The 23,860-nt window shown below is 36.4% G+C and overlaps 1 protein-coding gene across 4 annotated transcripts in view; it reads right to left on the reverse strand.

The window, feature by feature from the left end:
• Window positions 1-23,860, reverse strand: part of LOC127633544 (retinoic acid receptor alpha-A) — a 324,627-nt gene that overhangs the window by 45,553 nt on the left and 255,214 nt on the right. For 3 of the 4 annotated variants that reach the window (XM_052112718.1, XM_052112719.1, XM_052112720.1), the window contains 4 exons: window positions 16,398-16,546; window positions 9,983-10,124; window positions 5,912-6,072; window positions 3,597-3,773 (listed from right to left, as the gene is read on the reverse strand). In XM_052112718.1, the coding sequence (XP_051968678.1) occupies window positions 3,597-3,773; window positions 5,912-6,072; window positions 9,983-10,124; window positions 16,398-16,546 (629 nt within the window). Of the gene's footprint in view, window positions 1-3,596; window positions 3,774-5,911; window positions 6,073-9,982; window positions 10,125-16,397; window positions 16,547-17,651; window positions 17,855-23,860 lie in introns of those variants that run through there. The other variant, XM_052112721.1, reaches the window with a different exon arrangement.

A 23,860-nucleotide genomic window follows, 5' to 3' on the forward strand; every position in this document is an offset into this window, starting at 1 on the left:
GCTCACACTGTATGTTTCACACTGTAGATTCAAAAGAACTGTCTCATTAGAGTCATTAATGTTGTAATCAGACTATACTGCTCACACTGTATGTTTCACACTGTAGATTCAAAAGAACCGGCTCATTAGAGTAATTTGTTTGGGAGTCAGACTACACTGGTCACACTGTATGTTTCACACTGTGGATTCAAAAGAACTGGCTCATTAGAGTCATTAATTTTGGAATCAGACTACACTGGTCACACTGTATGTTTCACACTGTAGATTCAAAAGAACCGGCTCATTAGAGTCATTAATGTTGTAATCAGACTACACTGGTCACACTGTATGTTTCACACTGTAGATTCAAAAGAACTGGCTCATAAGAGTCATTAATTTGGGAATCAGTCTACACTGGTCACACTGTATGTTTCACACTGTAGATTCAAAAGAACCGGCTCATAAGAGTCATTAATTTGGGAATCAGTCTACACTGGTCACACTGTATGTTTCACACTGTAGATTCAAAAGAACCGGCTCATAAGAGTCATTTGTTTTGGAATCAGACTACACTGGTAGTGTACCCTACACACACAGACAAAAAGGGCCTGTCAGCCCTGCATCTCTCCCTCTCTCTCTCCCTCAGAGGATTTATTTTATCAAGCAGCCAAAAAGTAATGACCTAAAATCTTCATAGCCACACCCTAAAACATGCTAAAAACGTGCTAGCTTCATGATAACATATGCTAGCATCGTCTAGCGAAGTGCTAAAACATGCTAAAAAAGTGCAAGCATCATGCTAACACATGCTAGCATCGCCTAGCGAAGTGCTAAAACGTGCTACCATCATGCTAACACATGCTAGCATCGCCTAGCGAAGTGCTAAAACATGCTAAAAACGTGCTAGCATCGCCTAGCGAAGTGCTAAAAAAATGCTAAAAACGTGCTAGCATCATGTTAACACATGTTAGCATCGCCTAGCGAAGTGCTAAAACATGCTAAAAAGTGCTAGCATTATGCTAACATATGCTAGCATCGTCTAGCGAAGTGTTAAAACTTGCTAGCATCATGCTAACACATGCTAGCATTGCCTAGCGAAGTGCTAAAACATGCAAAAAACGTGCTAGCATCATGCTAACACATGCTAGCATTGCCTAGCGAAGTGCTAAAACATGCTAAAAATGTGCTAGCATCATGCTAACACATGCTAGCATCGCCTAGCGGAGTGCTAAAACATGCTAAAAACACGCTAACATCATGCTAACACATGCTAGCATCGCCTAGCAAAGTGCCAAAACATGCTAAAAACATGTCTATCTATCCATCTATCTATCTATCTATCTAGCAACTAAGTTAAACTTGAAACTACTTTAAACTACAAACTAATTTAAATTTTAAACTAATTTAAACTATAAACTACTTTAAAGTTCAAACTACTTTAAACTATAAACTACTTTAAACTAATTTAAACTAATATAAAATTCAAACTTCTTTTAACTTCAAACTACTTTAAACTATAAACTACTTTAAACTATAAACTACTTTAAACTAATTTAAACTAATTTAAACTTCAAACTACTTTAAACTATAAACTGCTTTAAACTATAAGCTACTTTAAACTAATTTAAACTAATATAAACTTCAAACTACTTTAAACTAATTTAAACTACAAACTAATTTAAACTTTAAACTAATTTAAACTATAAACTAATTTAAACTTCAAACTACTTTAAACTATAAACTACTTTAAACTATAAGCTACTTTAAACTAATTTAAACTAATATAAACTTCAAACTACTTTAAACTTCTTCAAACTTTCTGGTCCAAACTTTCACAAGCCAACTTAAAGTTTGTACTCAAACTTTTTAATCTAGTTTATAATTAAAATTTATTTTGGGGACCGCCATGATACAATATATTTACACTTTATGTATATTATTTTTGCCACGTCTAAATAAAGCATTTCATGGTTTAAACCGTGGATTATAAATTCTTGTGGTTAAATTAACTGTGATATTTTTAATCGTGGGTAATAGTGAAACCGCATAATCGCGGCATATCTAGTAACCGGTAAAATGTAAAAATTCTTGACAGGGAGAACTATGACAGATAAAAATAGAACATGACTGAAATTTTACATCTGTCAGAGTGACGGATATGGATTTTTTTATAGCGCAACATCTGTCAATGTTATATAAGTGATAATGAATAGTCAGCTGAAATAAAACCTGAAAGGTTGATCAGGATCCCAAAGTGGAGCAGAGGAGTACTAACCAATAAATAAATACATGAACATAAAACATTGATTTGAGTTGAAATGATGTAATTATGTGAGAAGAAATAAATCGCTGAACAGCTGAAATCCACCTCAGAGTTCGGTTGGTGTTTATTTTAGAATAAATGACTGTCTGACTGCCATTACCCAGCTTATTACTAGAGTACTTGCCAAATAAATAAATGCACATAAGACATTAATTTGAGTTGATATTATTGAGATCGCACAGTGATCCGAGAAGTATCAATGATGAATCACAAAACCAAGATGAGCGGTCTGATACGTGGATATGCGGTCTTTACAGAGTAATATCTGACCACTAGATGGCGCCACTGACCTATCAAAATAGAGTATTATAGAGAACGTGTAATAAATATTATTATATAGAACTGACCCGATTATTATTGATTATATGTGAGACCAGGGCTAGTTGTCACACAGGGAAGTTGTCACAAAGTATGTCTCAGTAACAATAAGATTTGAAGTCAAAAGTCCAACTGAGCAAATGTGTGTTTTCTCTAGCAGAAGTGTAGTATGTTGATCTCAAACATCTATTTCAAAACCCTCTGAAATTAGAATATATTTTTGTAAATCCTAAAATACAGTATATCTATAAGAATATATCTAATATAAATATTTATAGTTCTTGGGTAAACAAGCAAACATAATCACACCACACTGGCATACATAAGCCAAAGCTCAAATATATTATGAAGGCAGATTTTCACTGATATTTGTCACAAGTGTTTTAAAGGTCTAAAATTGAAATGTTCTTTAATTTATTAAATACAATATTTGTCGGCTAAAACAATGTTTTGATATTTTTGTACATTACCTTTTCCATTGTTGTTGTTTCATTAACCGTTTTGTGTCTCGTAACCGTTTCACTTTTTAAAGTAGGCTGAAGAGTCTGTAATAGTCTGTTTAATGCAGGCGCAGATTTAAAGAGAGGTGAAGATTTTGTTCTGGTGGATGTTGTGGAGTAGAAACCTACTCTTAATGGCAGCTTCAGTGCTCTGCAATTGGGGCCAGTTGTCACAAATGCTTAAAGAATGTCTCTTTTTTCCTGGGCAAAAATGTTCAAAAGAAGACTTATGAGACTTATAAATAAACATACCCTGAGAAGTATTCAGTGGAGTAAAAACTGTGACAACTAGCCCTGTTCTAATAATATAATTGTTATATTATCAGTGCTGATAGTGTTGATCATTTAAATGAATATTTTGTAACCGTATATTGTCTTGCAGCAATACCTCTTTTAAGAGAATATACTGTGTGCTGAATTCAACTGAATTACCATGTTGAAAAAAGTCCTGTGGACAGGTTCAGTGTTGTTCTCACCAGTATGTCGAGGCAGGCGGCCTTGAGCAGCGTGATCTGATCCGCGATGGTGAGCGTGGTGAATCCCGGCAGCTGCTTGGCGAACTCCACCGTCTTTATGATGCACTTAGTGGAGAGCTCGCTGAACTTATCCCACAAATCCACATCCAGGGACACGCGGTGCTCCGAACTGTTACTCTATACACAGAGACAGACAGCGTTCAGCTACACGAGAACACTACTGTAAATGTTTAATAGCAGCATGAATAATGACCTCTACAAACACAGCGGCCAGATCAGCACAGAGAGTTCTGGGATAGCCATTATTGACAAACAGACTAATTAAAGCATTGATCGTCAGTGTCAGCTTATTAAAACAGATACGACGTCAAAACAAAGAGGACAACCCCACAAATCAAGTTTCAATAGGTTGCGGAGTCAAATTAGCACAGCACTTGCCATTCACTTGTTATTACTTGTAATTCAAAAAACTATTTTGTCAATATTTCATGTTGTTATGTCATTTTTTGTATAAATAGCAATATTTACACAGAGTATCCTATGTTTTGTTATAGTGGTGCAAATGATGAAATATTCTTGTATTTATTTAGTAAAAAAAATAAGAAATGAGTATGAGCACCACGATTATTTTACACTGGATTTTATTTTGAATGTTCTCTGCGCCAATAGCAAAGTTAATGATGGTTTCTCTGATTGAAAATAAAATAATCCAAGGCACTTCTTCTGATGTAAAAAGTAAAAATCCTTTATTTTGATTGGCTCCTCTCATTGACATTACAAAGTTAAAACTCAGTAAGTGGACACTGATGAATGTGCGTCTGGATATTAATTAATTACACGTGTAGCTGAGCTGGAAAATCCAAAATCTGAATTTATTGATCACTAAAACGTTCAATTATTTGATAAATGTTACACAGAGACTCCAGTGAAGATTTTTAGGTGATGCAAATGAATCAGAGAATAGAAGGGATTTGTCATGTCAGCTGAAAAGGAAAGTTGTTTCAGAAGAATTTTTCTGAGAAAACATAAAGAGTCAAGACAAACTTTTTTCTTTGAAATAACTAACAATAAGAACAGAAATGTGTTTTAAGAAAGTAAACAGAATCAATTCTGATCTGAAAATGATTGTTACTAACAACATTGCTTTAATCTTGTGCGACTCCGCGTCCACATGTGTGGTCATTGTATTTTAGCTTTGTTATACACAACACATAATTTAGTTGAATGAAAACCAGCTGAATACTGTTCACAAGACTCTACACTGTCATTTAAGAGTTAAACTTCTGCCGCATGAGTCACGTGACACAACAACATGACGTTGATTTCTGTGAAGTGCTCCAACAAAAGTGCCTCTGATAAGAAACCTCTTGAAGTTTTTGGATTGAAACATGTTTGGTTGTAAAGAGTAACGTCTCTAGTTTGGTTTGATATGTGGCTTTAATAAATGTGTTCATTTTTCACTGATAAACATCAAGTCCACATATGTGCAAAATGAGACATTATTCCCTCAAAAGTTCAAAAACATGAATCTGTGGATCATTTGAATATAAATGTTCTTATATTTGATCACTGTACAATACGGTTCTATTCATTAACATTCATAAATGCATTCTTCTATATTTCATGTGCATTTTCACAAAAGATGAAAAATGTGTCTTTCAGAGGCTTTATATGGCGTTAGGATGAAAATAAGGTGCATTTGTAACTGTTCTGAGATCAGTGCAGACAGAGTCATTCACTAAATAGGGATCAAGGGAGCGTCCTATAGCTCTCTATGCAGTTAAGTGCATTCACTGGTAAAATCGGATGAAAAGTTCAGTTTCAGACTGCAGATGATGTTTGGATCACTCAATAATAAGAATCAGTACATAGATTCACAATTTATAATGGATCATTTGATTTGAATATGGTCGGCAGTGATTGGATGATGCATTACTATTAATCAGAATTATTCATTCAGCTTTCTAGAAAATCAGCTGTAATGTCTAGAACATCTTAATAACATGAATAATCAACACTACTGGACACATAATCAAATATTTCATCAATATAATCGGATTTTCTACATTTCACAACTTAGTCCCGCTGTTCACATATGAGGACATACATGTTTATGAAATCTATTTACTCTAGAATTGTATTTCTATATTTATTGTTGTTTGTTTATTTGGTGCTACTAGTTGAAATGGAAAATGCTCACAGCAGTCACACTCGACTCTCAGGAGGTTAATATTTAAATATCTCCAGCACAATCGATGTGAATCTCTAGTTGCTGATATATTCTGTATAAATGATATAAACTGAGATAAACTCACGGTGGTGTATTTGCCAAGTTGACAGAGTGAAGGGAAGGTCTCTTGATGAGCTTTTCTGACTCTGTCAATCATCTGCTCTGTGTCTGGACTCAGCGTGTAGCTCTCTGTGCACTCCTGCTTCTTCTCCTCCTTCTTCTTCTTGTTCCTGTCGTTCCTCACCGCTACACAGACACACAACACATGTCATGTTATGCTGCAGACATTGAAGATTTTCCTTAGTTCAATTGTTGGGTTGATTATGAATTGTGAAATGTTGATTTACAGAAGCAGTATAGGTTTGATTATGAGTTTACGGACTGATAACTTTTATTGTGGATCACTTCTATATGTCAGAAGGAAGGACAGGTGTGAAGCTGAAGAGCATACAGCTTTTCTTGGGAGTATTTCTGGAAAATAAATGACTTGATTTGACATTGTGTTTACATTATTAAAAATGCAATGAGGTTACATGAGTATAAGTGGTTTCAATGATCAGACCACGTAATGTTTTGGACACCATTTACACTGGTTTATTGAGCGCTGTCCAATTGTGAACAGACCACCTGAGATGGATGTAAACGAGGTCTCTCTCTTTCTCTCTCTCTCTCTCTCTCTCTCTCTCTCTCTCTCTCTCTGCGGGTGTGTGTTTGTGTTGTGATGAATGAGGGTGAAATCATTCATAAAGCTGATTGATCACCACAGGTTTCATTACACCCACAGCTAATCTAATCACATTATATGACACACACACACACTATAATGGCGCCGCATTATTTTCTCTGAAGGTGCGCTCAGACCTTCACTGCACCCCCGATAAAAGTGGCTGATCTTCATGTGCATGCTTTAGCCCCCATGACAGATTGGCACAGTGATCATAAGCCGCAAAACACAATTTAATTAAGTCATTAAAGATCTATTAGACCGGCCGCACCATTACTCATGTACAAGAGCCACTGGCGGAGCTGCAGCGAGAGAGAGCGGAAGATAGATCTCTTTCTTGAGGATTAGGATAATTTCATGCATCTGTCTCTGGAAATGGGATTTTTACCCACTGAAATTCAGACAATAATGCTACAAACATACACGGTGCAATAACACAAACACACACAACGGCTTGGCCATAGCAAGGCATTGCAAGCGTGCGGTTCTGTTATAACTGTATGTGTTTCTTCAACTTTTGCCACTTTCATCTCTTTGGACTTCAAGAAAGTAAAGTTTCATTAAAACATATTTTTTACACTCTCACTAGTTTATTTAATTTGTCTTCTAACAATGTCTAGCCGTTTGTTGTTCATGACCAAAAGGGTTTTCAAACAGGGGGGGATCACCAAACTAGATCACACAGACTTAAAGCCCAGGGCACCCCCAGGCAGTCAAGGGCCCCTGGGCACTGGCCCCATTGGCCCGGTTGTTAATCCGTCCCTGTGGTCAGGGTACAAAGAGGGATCTGTATGATGGCAAATGGCTAGCATCTCGTGCTGCCCAAGTAAGCAGACGGAAAAAAAATGGCCGACGATTGGGGTGAAGGTGATTCGCCAATGTCGCCTTGAGTGGAGGGGGTCAATAACACAGTGAAGCCCCCATCCCCCTATCCATTCTTTGCAAATTGATCAAGTGGGAGTAAATTGGACACAAGTCGGTTGACGGCCTGCTTTGGACAGCATATCTGCAATACGGGAGTTGGCTACATCTCATGGTGAGATACTGAATGAATGTTATCAGAGTTATGTGAGTAACCTAAATGAAAATTAATTTCCATCACATCTCAGATTCTGTATCATGTTTAATAGAATTCTGTACTGGAAATTATGCTGAAATGGCATTTTTAATGTCTTTCAGGTATTTGCATACCTTGCAAATAGGTATGCTGTGATTATACTGTTTCACTATGAACCGCACTAAAAATGTCACTGTAAATTGAACTGCAAGGATTTAGAATCCACGGTTAAAACCATGAAATGCTTAATTTAGATGTAGCAAAAATAACATACAGTACATAATATATAAACAAACAATATAAAAGAGTTATCGTACGTACGATTTTGTAAGCCTAAATGTGAAAACGTTGTGCCTGTGTAGGTACTGGAGCTGTTACTATGGTTACAGACGGTGGCCGAGTGGTGCTTAGCCAGGTGTCACGGATTGAACGTGAACTTTCAATTCATGTGAAACTGGGGCTTAAACACACAAACTACAAAATATAATTCAATCCAACAGACTCATATCCACCAAAAAAGCGCCTTAAATCAGCTGTTAGAGAGCATTCAGATGTCTGACTGATGTAAATTATGCACACAGAAGTTTCATATTTTTAGTTTTGGTGATTTCAAAGTGATGAATTAAAAGATGGCACTTTTTGTAATGTTTAAGCATGCTGACAGCGTGTAGTTGCGTGTAGTTACTGTCAGCAAGCAAACTTTGAAAAGTTGCGTCATTTCATCCTCATTATTTAAAACACTGCTTCACGTTCTCAATGAAGTATGCATCACGTATTCAGCAGGGCCCAACTGAAGTTTATTTTAAAATAAAAAAAAAATGTTAATTCTTGAATTCAATGATTTAAAGTTTCAGTTATGTTCATCATCAAAATTGTGTCTGATCAAATTAATTCATTTATCAAGAAAAAAATAAAACAATTACTTTTTAATATATCATTCTTTTATTCAGTACAAAAGCACTCTTGCTTAATTTTCAATATTATTATATTTATTCATTATTTTCTTTTGTAATTATTATTAATATTACTACAAAGAATATTATATCTAACTATACAGTTGTAATATATTTCTGTTGCAATTGCTTCAGTTTCATTCACCTAGCTTTTATTTAGAATCGTGCTTTTATTTTGATATGTGGTTTGATGGAAGCTTCCCTTCTTACTCTGATGGGTAAACAATTTGCTACATGGCCTAGTGTGATCGTTAAAGGGAAAATGCTGTAATTTAATAATATGTAATAGAAGTTCTGCTCTGTCATCTTATAAACGGGAATGATTCTCAGTGGAGTTTCTTGTGTAGGAGCGGCCTTGTTCACACATTCATTTACATCACGAAGCTCATCCAGACAAAGATTGCAGTGTTTCGCATGTTAATAATCACACTAGGACATATCATGATTTTAATTTGATTAGTTGTGCATTTCAGTGTAAAAGTAGTAACAGCGCACTCGCTCAAATAAGCGCGTGAGAATTTGTAAGCGGTCGTGTGTCAGTCCGATAGCATGTGGGTACTGAAAATACAACAGACCAATAATCTAGATAAAATAGTCCAAATGATTTGAATGCTGAGGTACAGGCACATATTTAAGTCAATATCCACTAATAATCTTCCCCTCCATGAAGCTGGCATGTACTTCATGTTCATGTCCAGGATTAAAAATGATGCAAAAATTTGATTAGAACATTTACACTTTTGTGTAGAAAAATAGCATCATATAACAACATGATGGTGAGAAAAGACAGACAGAATGTTTATATTTCAGTCAAGTTCCTTTAACACTTTTATTTTGAACTGCTATTTCCTTCAGGAAATGCCAAACTAGTTAAATGATGTAACCGATGCAATAAATCTTCATCGTAAAATTGATGAATCGATGCACTTTTAAACCCCTAATGCCCACATATGTGAGTGTGTGTGTGTGTGTGTGTGAGAGAGAGAGAGAGAGAGAGAGAGAGAGAGAGAGGGGTTCTTGACAGGAATAATTTGAGAGGAGAAAATTAAAGGGCTGACAGATCGTCCATCACAAAGATGAAATTCAATGAAAAGATGAAAATGTCAATGTTTCATCCCTTTGCTCGCTCGCTCTCTACTCCTCTCTCACAGTCTCTCTCTATTTCTCCTCCTGCTCGGCGAGATGAGTCTAATGCATCTGCGGCAGAGAACCCCGTGTGTCGTGCTGAAAATCAATGCATGTTTTATTACAGATGTTTTGTGCGTTACAATATTCGCCGGAAGTGAAGTGTGAAAGTGGCGCTGTGTATCATTTTGAAAAGGTACTGAGAGTGTGAATGTATCTCAAGTTACATTAATGGTAGTTAGTGTGTGTGTGTGTGAGTGTGTTTGTGTGTGTGTGTGTTATTGAAGCTTGGCTCACATTCTTTGGACATTCCCACTTCCAGACACTTCTGCAGGCGGCAATACTGACAGCGGTTGCGGGTCACTTTGTTGATGATGCAGTTCTTCTCTCTGTGGCACGTGTACACCATGTTCTTCTGAATACTTCTCCTGAAGAAACCCTAGACACACACCAAACACACAATCAGGACAGTTTGACCATTTGTAAAGAAAAGAAAAGACAAGAAAAGGAGGTTCATTGAGTGTGTTTTCTGCAGTTCAACATCCATCAGCCTCATTCAGATGGATTGATTTCTGTGAAAAGGTCAACAATCTGCCAGACACTGAGAGCAGCAAGAAGAACACGAGAGTGTGAAGAGATGAGGAATCCAACAACGGACTGTAAGGCTTGAGTCTGCTAAAGGAAGACTATGGCATTGTGAAGTATGCTCCAAAAAACCATGCTAATATCACTGTACTCTTCGATACTTCTTTGTTAGTGTGTGTGTGTGTGTGTGTGTGTGTGTGTGTGTGTGTGTGCACGGTCCTCGTCACAGCTAACAATGCTTGTCTTGTGTGGGAGTAATATAGCATCAACAATCTACTTTCCTTGCCTCGGGACACAACAAACAATCTTTTGGAGATTCTGTACATGATTGAGCTGAACGTTTCTCTACAGAGAACAATGTTCAATGCTTTACTGGATATTAGCTTGTGTTTTTGTTGCACACTTGGTGTTTAACAATGTTATCTCTATGAGTGCAGTTTCAAAGAAGCAACTTTGAAACTTTTCATGTGGTAAAGTAATAGTGAGCTGCACTACAAGTTACTTACAATGTACTTTGCCAAGCTACAAGATACTCATTATTTAGAGTAGTAAAGTTAAAATAGTAGTTACAGGTTCACATTAACTACATTAAAGCAAACTAACAACATGCTAGCAACACGCTAAGCAATGCCTTGCTAAGTGCTAAAACATGCTAACAACACCTAGCTAAGACATTAAACATATTAGCAATGCCTAGCTAAGTGCTAAAACATTCTAAATACATGCTAATAACATGCTAGCACATGCTAGTAACACCAACCTATGTGCTAAAACATGCTAACAACATTTAGCAAAGTGCAAACACATGCTAGCAACTAGGGATGGTATTGCCAGATACATATGTCACGATACGATATACTGCGTTGCATCCCAATATCATTGTTCGATTTCCTTATAATTCACATGCTCTCCATTTAATTCCAATAAATATTGGTATATTTCAGTTGCTTACAAATGAAAGAAATTCTCTCTCAATTAATGCTTATTATCAGTAGCTATTCATCACTTTGGTCACATTTTAGCTTTTATAAATATACAAATTTCATCAATAAATATGATGTCAAAAAATTGCACATGTGTGTGTGTTTATTGTTTAGATGCCTAATTTCTATTAAATAGGCCTATTTACAAGTATTTACAACAATATGTAGAACATGTGCTAAAACCCAGGACACAGAACAGAGATTTTAACGCAAGTCCAAATGTCCGAGGATGCTGAACTTTGAGCTGAACTCTTGAGTGAAATCTGAAATATTGCCAGGCAGTCGCTAATTGCAGACATTTTAAGTCATATATGCAGTGATATACTCTAATTAAAAGTGAAGTGTATAGAATAAAAGATCACTTTTGGGATTTTAAGAATTGCTATCGGTATAATTATATGAAGATCGTGTTTAGTCAGAAAATCAGTGTTTTTGCATGGCCCCTGGTGTGAAATGTGTGAGAGAGTTTCAGCGTGTCAATGAGAGAAACAGGCTCAGTTTCAGTCTCTCTTGTGCCTCATAGAAGCATCTATTACTGCTTGGGCTGTCACGATTCTATAATTTGGATGACGATTAACTGTCAAACAAATAACTGATTATGACAATTAATTGTCTGTTTTAGGGCTTTCATGTCATATTTCATATTAAACTTAAAAGAAATGAATCAAATAATGAAATAGGGATATATGATTTCCTTTTAAAGCTTTAAAAACGTATTAATGACATAAAAATAAGGTTTTAAAAATAACAATATTTCTAAATACTTAAAATATGTCTCTCGTTTTGGTCAACTTTACTTGGTTAGTTTTACATTCACCCTGTTGTTCTGAAACTCCTGTGTTTTATATTAGCCTATATATATTTTTTTTATAACAAATTATATACACATGCAATAGTTAGTTCTGGTCCTCGAATCTGATTGGACGAGACATGTTCCAAGAGCACTGGTGGTCTCACACCATCAGCACTCGGACGCTTCACTGTGTGTATCACTTGCTTGTATTCGTCATCCTAAACTAAAGTGTAAGAGCAGTGCAGAAGTGTTGAGCGATGGTTTGTCTTTTTTTTTTTTTACATTACATATGTTAGTCAGCAGGTGGCGGCAAAAGATCATTTTTGTGTGTAATATGAGCCAGTTAGGTGACGTGAAGTGAATCCGTGTCAGCAATTTACATACTATAGGTATTTGTGATCGCTTGTATTACTACTACTCTATTAAAGAAAGTATTTGTTCCACTGAAAAACCTGACCTTCAGAGTGGCAACAGGTGATCACTAGGGCTGGGATGACGTCGACGCAAAAAATACGTCGACGCAAAATATGCGCGTCGATTCGTCAGACCCAAAACAAAGATGGCGGCGCCGGTGACTAGTAGCAACACGAGTGGCTCCTCAGACTGTCAGAAGTGCAAGGCGGCATGCACTCGTTCCTCTAAAGTATGAGAATTATTTAATTTAAAAGGAAACAATTCCGTGATATGTCGTCTTTGCAAAATGGAGATGGCCTTCCATTCTAGCACCACGGCAATGCACCAGCATCCGAAGAGGCGCCACCCGGTTGCAGCGGATGATGTCAGTACAGTAGCCTACAATCCATTATTCAAATTCAAATCCACTGACGTTAATCTTCTCTCTCCTGACTACTTTGTCGGACAAAAATGGTGTATTATGATTGATTGATCAGATCGCCAGTCAATCAAACTCCCGGCAAATGTTTTTTTTTTTTACATTTTATACACCTCCACCCCCGGTGAAACCGGTATTACCGGTGTTGTCACAAGTCGATTAATCGAATCGAAATCGAATCGGACTGAAAAAATGAATCGTTAGATTAATCGATGCATCAAAAAAATAATCGCTACATTAATCGTTTAAAAAATAATTGTTTATCCCAGCCCTAGTGATCACACATGCTCCGTCTCTCTCTCACTCACTCACTCACTCTCTCTCTCTCTCTCTCTCTCTCACACACAGATCTTTGTTAAACCAAAAACTTGTTAGAAGCAGCACAAGCCGTGATACTATTTCTGAAGTGACATTTTTTAATTACTAACGAAGGCTTGGACGCATCATTTGTTTTGAACCAGCAACGGCAGATTCTGATCCGTCACTTAAGAAAGTAGTTCCATGCACAAATGTGCTTTTTATGACTGTCCTCAATTTTTCCTAATTTAAAACAAATTTACTTGTTCATGAACTGTGGTATATAAGCAATATCACACTTGCAATCGTGCTATATGGTCCTAAATCAGCACTGCTGTGATTACCTATGGATCTCAGTCTGCTCCCGAATCACAGCAGTGCTGATATAGGACCATATCGCACACTTGCGAGTGTGATATTGCTTAAAAATATACATACAGTATATATATATATTTATTAGGGCTGTCGATTTAACATGTTAATTCAGTGCGATTAATTTTACAAAAAATAATGCGTTAATAAAATTAACGCAATTAATCGCATGCCCACAGACCATAATAAGGAAGATTCCTGAGCAATGCAAGCTTGTAGTACCACCTGTTTACTCCAATGAAATTTCAGCTGTATGAGCAACACACAGTTTATAAAGTGAAGAAAACACTTCAGTAGGCAGAACAACACAAACATTAGTGTTACGTTCTTGTGTTCAAAACACTTGAAGGAGCGCAAATCTGAACTAAGGGATCTCAAGATGTGTTTAAAGATTTAGTATTAAACTATATTTAACTTGAAATAGTGACCTAAACATTTTAAGTTTATAATGCAACACACCCAAGACACTACACAAGCATGTCTGACGCTGGGTTGAGATGGTGCAAAATTTGGAAATTACCCCATAAATATCTAATCACAATTAAAATCAAAGCAATTTCCTTCAAACTTATTTATAAGTACTACCTCACTAATTATTTTCTTGTAGATAGATTTAATTGTGATGTCGATATATTCTGACATTTTTTCATTTATCATTTATGTCCCGACTCGACTTGTTTTGGTCTGATTTCTGCAAGATTGTTAGAGATCATATCATTCCCAGCTTTCAACTTTGTTTTGAAAATGTTTTATTCGTTTTTTTTAGCTATGACATGTCTCTTCATAAGGAATATTATGTGATTAATTTTCTGCTTTTGTTGGCAAAGTTTAGTATTCATAAATGTAAGTATGGTGGTTATAAACCATTAGTTTTAATTTTTAATTCAGAGGTTCAGCAATACCTAAGAACAATTTCTAATTTGAGTAACAAGAAAGCTGTAAAGTGTATTGAAATATGTAAACAATTTGATATTTTTTTTTAAACTGTTTATTTATTTATTTTCCTTTTTGTTGTTTGTTTTAATATACCTCTCGGCTCTAGATGTAAAAGCTTTTTAAGCATTAATTAAAAAAAAAAAATGACTGATGCAGGTGTACATTGACGGACCTTAAACAAGCCCACATAATACATTTCCAACTGATTGACAAATTCACTTGTGAAATGGATTGCTGTGAACTGTATGCCAATGATTGACTTATGATCAATAATATGGTAGTAAACAATACATTGTATTCTAAAGCCGATTTTTATATTGTCTTATCAATGATTAACTCTTCTGCCATAAGAATGTAATGCACTTTAATTATCTGAATATTTTGTATTATATATATATAGATTTAATATTTAAAGATAACTATGTATAATTATTTCATCATTATATATTGAACTGTTGTTATATGAGGGGCTTTCTCAGCAAATATTTGTATATGTATATGTACATCTGTATATATATTTTACATCATATCATACAAAAGTAAAATATTTCTGTCCTAATTTCTTCATTGTCACACATTATTTTAATGCTGTGTGATTAAACCCATGAGCCCTTATTAAAAAAAAGCAAAACATTTGATATTTCGTTTCATCATTTTATCACTCCACAGAAATACAGTTATAGTGCGTCTCGTCCTCTGTGTCACTACGTGTCATTGACACTGTATGATGAACTCACAATGACCAGAAACATTTGCTATTACACAATCTTTTTCAGTGCTTTGCGTTTATATTTGTTTGATTATATTTTCGCGGAAGTTTGGCGCAAGCCTCTGCTGACAGCATGCACCAGAATCTTGAGAAGTGTTTCACGAGCTCTTCCAGACAGGAGATGTTAGTTGACACCGCGGTGTGGCTCTGTGACGCTCGGAAATCCGCTGAATGACACACAAACGCGCCTTTGACGACATTTAGCATACAGTATACTTTTGCTTACAATTGCCTTAATTGGCCATTAAATGTGATTGATTATTGTGAACTTCTAATTACACAGTTATCTCAAATAACCACAATCAGACAGTTATTCACAATCACAACAGGCCTAATAACTGCACTAAGAAACGCCGCTCTGAGATTGCACTCATTTAGACAAACTGCTTCTTCTTTATTAAACTGTTGGACGTGACATAAATACAGAAGTAGCTGAATCAAAATATTAATACTGGGATCTATATTATCAATACAAAATTGTGAGGAAAAGTATCACAAAATATTGGTATTTGATAGAATTGGCACAGCCCTACTAGCAATATGCTAACAACACCTAGCTAAATGTTGAAACATGCTAGCAACACCTAGCTAAGTGTTAAAACATGCTAGCAATGCCTAGCTAAGTGCGTAAACATGCTAAGGCTTTTAGACTTTTACACAAGGCCTTTTCAAGACAACCTCAAATTTTCAGAACAATATTTATCTGGCACATAAACAATCATGATTTCAATTAATGTGAAAATCTAATTTATACAAATACAATTACTTAAATAATAAAAAACCCAGAATCAAAACAATGATTAATTATCCTATTTAGCTAAATTTGTATTTTGCTACAAAGAAGACAATGTACAGTGCTGTGCAGGGACTTATGGGAGTGACTATTCAAATGAATCACCCATTAAATGAATTCTGAACAAACCAATTTGCTGAACTGAATTGGACATCTATTAGAGTGTGTTTGATTATTGTGTTAGCGTGCACTGGTGTAAGACTATGTGAGCTAAACAACGTGTATATAACAGGGGCTTGTCATGCTACAGCGCTACTTAATAATAGAAATAAATAGTTATTGGAAAAACAGTTTCTGATAATAGAGTTTGAGTTAGTTATTCCCCACCACATGCTGTGTATGTGTGTGTCACCTTGCAGCCTTCGCAGGCGCTGACACCGTAGTGGTACCCTGAAGACCTGTCCTGACACACGAAACAGGGCTTATAGATGCGAGGTGGAGGGGGCGGCGAGGGTGGGCTGGGGACAATCTCCTCTGAACTCGTACTCTGTGTCTCGATCGCTGTGAAAAACAGAGAGAGTTTCTATGATGGAAAAGAAAGTCAAATTCTTCTATTCTAACTTTATTGGGACAATATGCTGGTCTTTAATAGAACATATGTTACATATAAAACAGAGAACAGCTATCACTTTTTGCATTTCAGTGGCATTTTTTCCTTAAGATGACTTTTATTTCTGACCCGGTTCAAGTTCTTTTGAAAACAGTTTCTCAAAACCATTTCAATGTGAATACAAACACAACATTTCTATGAACTAGAAGCATTCAAACTAGATTTTTCCATTTTCCTCTCGGACGCTCCTATTTGTCATTGATCCTTGTGCGTTAAACAGAAATAATTACTCATTAGTATTTCAACATTCATCAAAAATTCCTGAATAAAGACTCACAAGCCTGGAACCAAACTAACATGTCCTGAGATGAATCACAATATTGCAAACTTTCATTTGAAGCAGAAACATATTTGAAAAAAGACAAATGGTGCTTTTCATTTCCTAAATTGTGCATCCTTGTTTCCTTGCTCCTCCATCCTCGAACCCGTGACCCGGAAACCGATCAAAGTCCGCCATCATGAAGGATGTATCAATTCTCTAAATGCACCGTGAGGAGGTGAGGATCGAGGATGGAGGAAGCGTATCACTATCACTTGAGTAAAGAAACACATCGCATCCTATGCAGAAGACTTTTTGATCGCGTCACCTGACGCACAGTTTTAATTTATGTTTCAAAAAAACATACAGTAATTGTCACATGCTTCAACAGTGCATCTTGAATTATTTGGATTATTATGAATATTTAAATAAATAAAGTTTCAGTAACAACATGCGGTCGCAAGTGTGCAGGACATTTCATTTTACAAACGTCTTGCTTTAAATCCTCTGTCCTCGTTACCTAAGAGGGTGGAGTTAGGAAGAGAGGAAAAACAATTTCAAAAAAACACTGTGGTATCGCCAGGATTGTGAAGCTGAAGTCCGTGGAGCACCGCTATAGACTAAGCTAACAACCAACCATCTTTTGAAGCATTTCATTTTAATTGTTCACTTAATATTTGAGAATATAATTGACTTAATCATTTTACACACATTTGTTAACAGACAGAATTTCACACCTCATATTAAGTAGCATTTCAGATGATCTGACCAGAAATATTTGTCTTCAGCATTGTCCCATATCAAATGGATCACAAGGAGTAAACAGCATCTAGGAGTCCTTTTCCACCCCTGATCCTGATCTGCATCGTGTAATACGTTCAGACAAACGCAGAGCTGCGAGTGATGCAGAACATTCAGAAGAGAGATCAATGACACAGACGTCCCGAATGAACCGAGAGACTGATCTGAGCTCATGAAACACATGTGACACAGTTATGCTGCTCAGAACTATCCAATCATAGCTCAGCAAAACAGAAACACTTGTAAACACAATTCAGACCAGTGGCAGAGCAACACTGATGTGAGGACGACCAGATGCTGCTGGATTGAACTCAAGATGGTTTTTCTGTGGTTTCTGCAGCTGTTCCATGTCAAATCAGCCCAGTTTCAAAAACTATTTTTTTATTTGGTTAATACAAAGATTGAGATCTCTATGAACAGTGTTTGGGAGGAACAAAATACATGTAACAGGATTATGTGTTTAAAATACAAAATATAAGTAACTGTATTCCACTACATTTACTATTTAAATCATTAGAATACAGTTCCAAGTAAGTTTGAAGTACATTTGGAGCTTAAAAAATAGAAATAAACCTTGTGTAAATTGTCAGCTTTACGCTAAGCTAAAATGCTATTTCTAGCCATTTTACATGCACATGTTACCAGACATGATCATATTTATTATCAAGAAAATTCACATTAGATCATAATGCATTTTTTTCTAGGAAGATCTTTGATATTAGGGCAAAAATCATATTCTTGATAATAATCTTTGTATTGTTTTCCTGTAAAAATATTTAAAAATCCTTCAAACAAGATTAATTTGATTATTTTGTTTTAGAATCAACGCTGAATGAGATATTTATGTTTTTCAGAGAATGTATTTTTAACATGTGTATTTTGTCTTACTGTACTGACAGAGTTTATATAGTCAAAACAAGTGAAAAAAATCTACCAGTGCTGAAGAAGTAATCCAAAGTATTTAGATTACATTACTGACATTGAGCAATCTAATGGAATATGTTACAAATTACATTTTACAGCATGTATTCTGTAATCTGTAGTGGAATATGTTTCAAAAGTAACCCTACACACACTGTCTATGAATTATGGTCTCTGATGTCCAGTCACATTTAAGGCAGGAAGTCAGTATAAATACTGCACTGAAAATAGTTGAAATTGTAACGACTTACACAGAGAGTAACATTGAGAGCCCTATATCTCTGGGATTTAACCATATAGGAAACGTTTGTTCTGAGGATATTAAGATATCTTTAATACTCTTGGAGTTATAGGAACTTTCCGTATGTTCTGCTGTTGTTTTATGCACTCACACTATTGTCATATGAGGCAACAAGACGTGCTGAAGTCAGCTGATTTTATTAAGACACTATCTGTGTGTAAAAATAAAATCAGGACACTGACACCTTTCTAAGGGGATTATTTCTGTATTTGTTCCAAAATCATAGGCGACTATTGTCTTTTTGACCCCCTCTATAACATAATGGCTTACTCAAATAATATTGATCCATGGCATTTCATATTTTGGCTTGATTCATCATTTATGTTTATCTTTCACCAGTAGTTAAAAAAAAAGAAGAAAAAGAAATAGCCAGGGACTTCTGAATGAGTCACATGGTATGACTCTATACCAACATCTTTCCCTTTTCTTTTTTTTTTTTTACATATAAATAAACAAACCAGTAACAAAGACCAGATGAAACGTCATTTCATTGGATCCAAAACTACTGCAATGTTCTTATTGTCACCGTGTGCGTCACCGGATGTATGTGATGCAGATCTGTCATCTGAGCTGACATGCACATTGAAAATAAACCCCAAATTGACATTGACAGTTCAATCCACCGCATCATAGTAACAGGCATGTGTTTCATACGCTGGAGGACTGACGGAGGTCCTGTGGACAACAGACTGCTCAATAAAGACTGCTGGTGATATTAACACAATGTGTGTCTGTGTTGAGGGAAGCTGGAGAGGCTATCTGAGGTCCTCTCAGGCTTATTAGGCTGTCATTTCTCACTCGAGCGTGTGTGTGTGTGTGTGTGTGTGCGTGCTGTAGTGGAGGGCAGCTGAACTTGTGAGTTAAATATAGAACTCTTATTTACACACCACAGCAGTCGGCCCTGCTGGACCCATCTCACACACACATATCTGTGACAGCATCCATTCACACACACTCCATCAGCGAACATGTTCCTGCTTGTCTCTCACTGGACAGGAAGTGCTCAGACAGACAAACAATCACAGACTGAGGGAGTGAAGGGTTGACTCAGAGAAAATCAGACAACTGACATTTCAACATGTTGACCTGACACACGCACGCACGCACGCACATGCGCGCGCACATACGCACACACACGCGCATGCACATGCACACACACAAGCACACGCAAAAACGCACACACACACACACACACACACACACACACACCATTGGGCAAAACATCTGCTGTACAAGGACATTAAAGAATAAAGTTTGTTTTGAGGTTTTCTTGTATGGCTGAATAAAACACACAGACTGTTTCGAATAGAATTCTAGTGTACTGTTTAATGCACAGTTTACTCTGTATACTGCATACTTTTTATTAAATAGTATGTGAAACAGTGAGCAGTTAACTATAAACATGTAGGCAGTTGAATTAACCTTAAGTGACAGACAGACAGAAGACAGACAGACAGATGAATTACACACAGAACACTTATATAACAAACCACATTACTGCTCATTAACTACAACAAACCCCTCTGCTGTCTGTCGCTCTGTTCCAGAATCCAGTGAGCTCACTCTGTAGACATCATTGTGAAGGCTGTTCCAAAAGGTACTGCACTGTAAAAAGCACTGTGGATTTCTAGAAAGTCTCATTAAAACATTTCACACTCTCACTATGTTGTTTAGGTTGTTTGTCTCCTCACAATGTCCAACAGTGTCAGTACTAGGGATGTGCACGGTTACCATTTTTAACATTCGGTTTACCACAAGTTTTCATGAACGGTTAAAGGTTTAGCTCACCTAACAATGAAAATTCTCTCATTATTTACTCACCCTCATGTCATACCAGATATGTATGACTTTCCTTCTTCAGCAGAACCAAAATTAAGATTTTTATAAGCCATTTCAGCTCAGTTTGTCCATAAAACGCAAGAAAATGTGTTCCATCAGTCTGCTGGATGTTTGACGGTGCAAAAGGCATATTTAGGCAGCATAAAGTTAATCCACACGTTGATCAATGAATGTATTCTGAAATTAATTGATACGTTTGTGTGAAAAATAAATAGATGATTAAAACGTAACTTTAAAAAAACGCTTCCTGCCAGCAGTCAACGCATCATGTTGGTGTCGTGATGCAAGAACAATGACGTGTTAATGCGAGAAGTCCGAAGTGTGAACAGTTCCAACAGAGGAAAACATCATGTGAGTTAGTTCATATCAAACAGAAATACAGCGCTGGCCGGAAGCAACAATTTAAAGTTAAAAACATTTTAATTATCAATTTGTTTCTTACAGCAACCTATTGATTTGTTTCAGAAGACATTCATTGGTCGACTGGAGTCGTGTGGATCACTTTTATGCTGCCTAAATATGACTTTTGGACCGTCAAACATGCAGCAGATTGATGGCACACATTTGCTGCATTTTATGGACAAACAGAGCAGAAATGTGCTTATAAAATCTTCATTTTGGTTCTGCTGAAGAAGGAAAGTCCTACACATCTGGGATGGCTTAAAGGTAAGTAAATCATAAGGGATTTTCATTTTGGGTGAACTAACCCTTTAATCGATTTTTCATCTGGAGTCGGGACACAGGATTAAATGATGTTTATTATAATGGAATTTCCTGAAACACTACTCAAAACAGCAGCAAATAAAATGCACAGTGAGTTATGAGTCTAAGTAGCACAAATCATAGACCTTCAAATGATAAAATCTTGCACTGAAGTCAAACAAAAATAATCAGAGCAGCTTCACATGCAAACGCAAGTATCGGCATGTGCTGCGGATAAACGGCCTCTTCGAGGTGCTTTAAAATCAAATTACATTGAACTTGCCAAATTATTGTACTAAATTTGCACACCAGAGCACAAGGGGAAAACCATTACATTTATCAAGGGCTTAAACGTTGCTCGGTGAAAAACAAACTGGAATCATGTTTAATGGTGAAACAGTCACATAAAGTACTCTTCTTCAGAACAAAGTACAAAGAATGAAACAATCCAGGTGTTTCAAGATGCGATTATAAAAAGTATATTTAACTTTACCAAGCATCTAAAAATGAAGCGATCCTGCACGAGGCGCCGAAAGAAAAAAGTGAGATTCAGCCAGCGCAACTCCGCGTGTGTCAGTATCACTGATCTATAAAAGAAAATCAGCGCAGATGAACACAAAAGCATGTGTAAACATGTTTAGCGCATGTTTAGAATAGCACATCATTAGCTTAGCAACATGCTAATGTCAAACTCTTTTGGAATCAATTCCGAGTCGTCAACTCGTACACTTGATGTGAGGATGTATTTGTGGTCTTTGTAAAGCATTTCAAATGACTCACTTCTGAGGCTCCATGTCAGTTAGGATGCTAACTTAGAAGGCAGCTGTCTATGTAGGCAGCAAGGCAGCTCACTAGGTATTGGAACACAGTCTGTCTCTCTGTATGTTCAAGTGGCAGTTACGTTCCTAATGTTCTGACAACCAACAAACGTTCTGTAACTCCTCCTGCCTGACAGACACTGTCTCCCTTTCTGTGTGGAATCACTCGATTTTCTTAATCTGTGGGTTCAGGTCTGGGTCTGGGCTCGTTTACTTCTCATTACGAGCACTGGGAGCAAACGGGAGGGGGTATTAATCAGATTTGCGTTGGTAAAGCCAGCTTAAGTGTGTTAGCGGTGCAGAGACAGGCCCTATGGGAGAGCTGTCACACACACACACACACACACACACACACACTTATCTCACTATTAGATTATATAGCGTCTTGCAGTGTGTGTGTGTTTGTGTGTGGACCCAAGGCATTTCTTTACAAGATGAAAGTCAAACATCATCTGAGACGAACAGATTCAAACATTACTCAACAAGCCGTACGTCCACTTATGACAAACTAAAGGCAATAAACAACCACCCTGAAAATCAACGGTCACTTAAAATAAACCCCACACTACTGGGCAGAAGACGAAGCTAACATCATCATTAAATATTCTCAGACTTTTAAAAACAATTAAATGATTTAGATGCAGTGTTTAATTGACGTTATTTTGTGTAAATCTTAAGCAAGCCTCACAGACATTGTTGTGCAGTTCTCACTTTGACAGAAAAATGTTGCATTCATTTGTGCCAGGAAACATCAAATATTCCCAATATAACGGACGATCTTACTGTCAATATATAAAAATCAACAACAGCATGAATTTCATTTTAATTTCATGTTTTAATAGCATCTCACACAACTTGTCCATACGTTTGAATAATTTCCAGGAACTGATTATACTGTCTGATTCAACGATTCATTTGAGTAATCACTAAAACTCTGCGGCCATCTCTTGAATTTAATATCATTGTAAAGTAAACTAGGCCAATCATGTTGCCAAAGCTTTTTCAAACCCGTTTCGGCCTTTATTTTCAGTCTGGTCTCATGAAATTTACATGAGCATTGCAACCTTTTTGCAAAACTGAAATAATGCGCTTCATTAAGGTTCCTTGAATCTTTTAACTATATTGTGCATTTTAGAGGGTGAAATGCCCAAAATTCTTTCAATTAGACTTTAGGGAACATTGTTCTCAAAGTCCTGGATTATTTGCCGAAGTATCTGTTGGCAAATTGACAAGTCTTGAACGATCCTTGCTCTTGTAGGACTAGGCTGTTTTTGGAGGCTCCTTATATACTATGACACGATTGCCTGTTTAACATCTCCTGTTTCACATTGCCTTATTTCAACTCATCAAACTGTTATTAGTCTTAAATTGCCCCGTCTCAACTTTTTTGGAGCGTGTTGCAATCGTCTGATTTAAACTTACTGTACATTTAAAAAGAAAAACAATTAAATTCACAAGGTAAAACATCATATAATGTTTAGTTGTAGTACTGTCAATATAGCAAAGGGTGAATATAATTTACAAATCACTCCTCTTTGTTCTTATTAGCATTATTCATACTGTC

Source organism: Xyrauchen texanus, chromosome 40 (genome assembly GCF_025860055.1).
Source record: "Xyrauchen texanus isolate HMW12.3.18 chromosome 40, RBS_HiC_50CHRs, whole genome shotgun sequence".
Classification (NCBI taxonomy): domain Eukaryota; kingdom Metazoa; phylum Chordata; class Actinopteri; order Cypriniformes; family Catostomidae; genus Xyrauchen; species Xyrauchen texanus.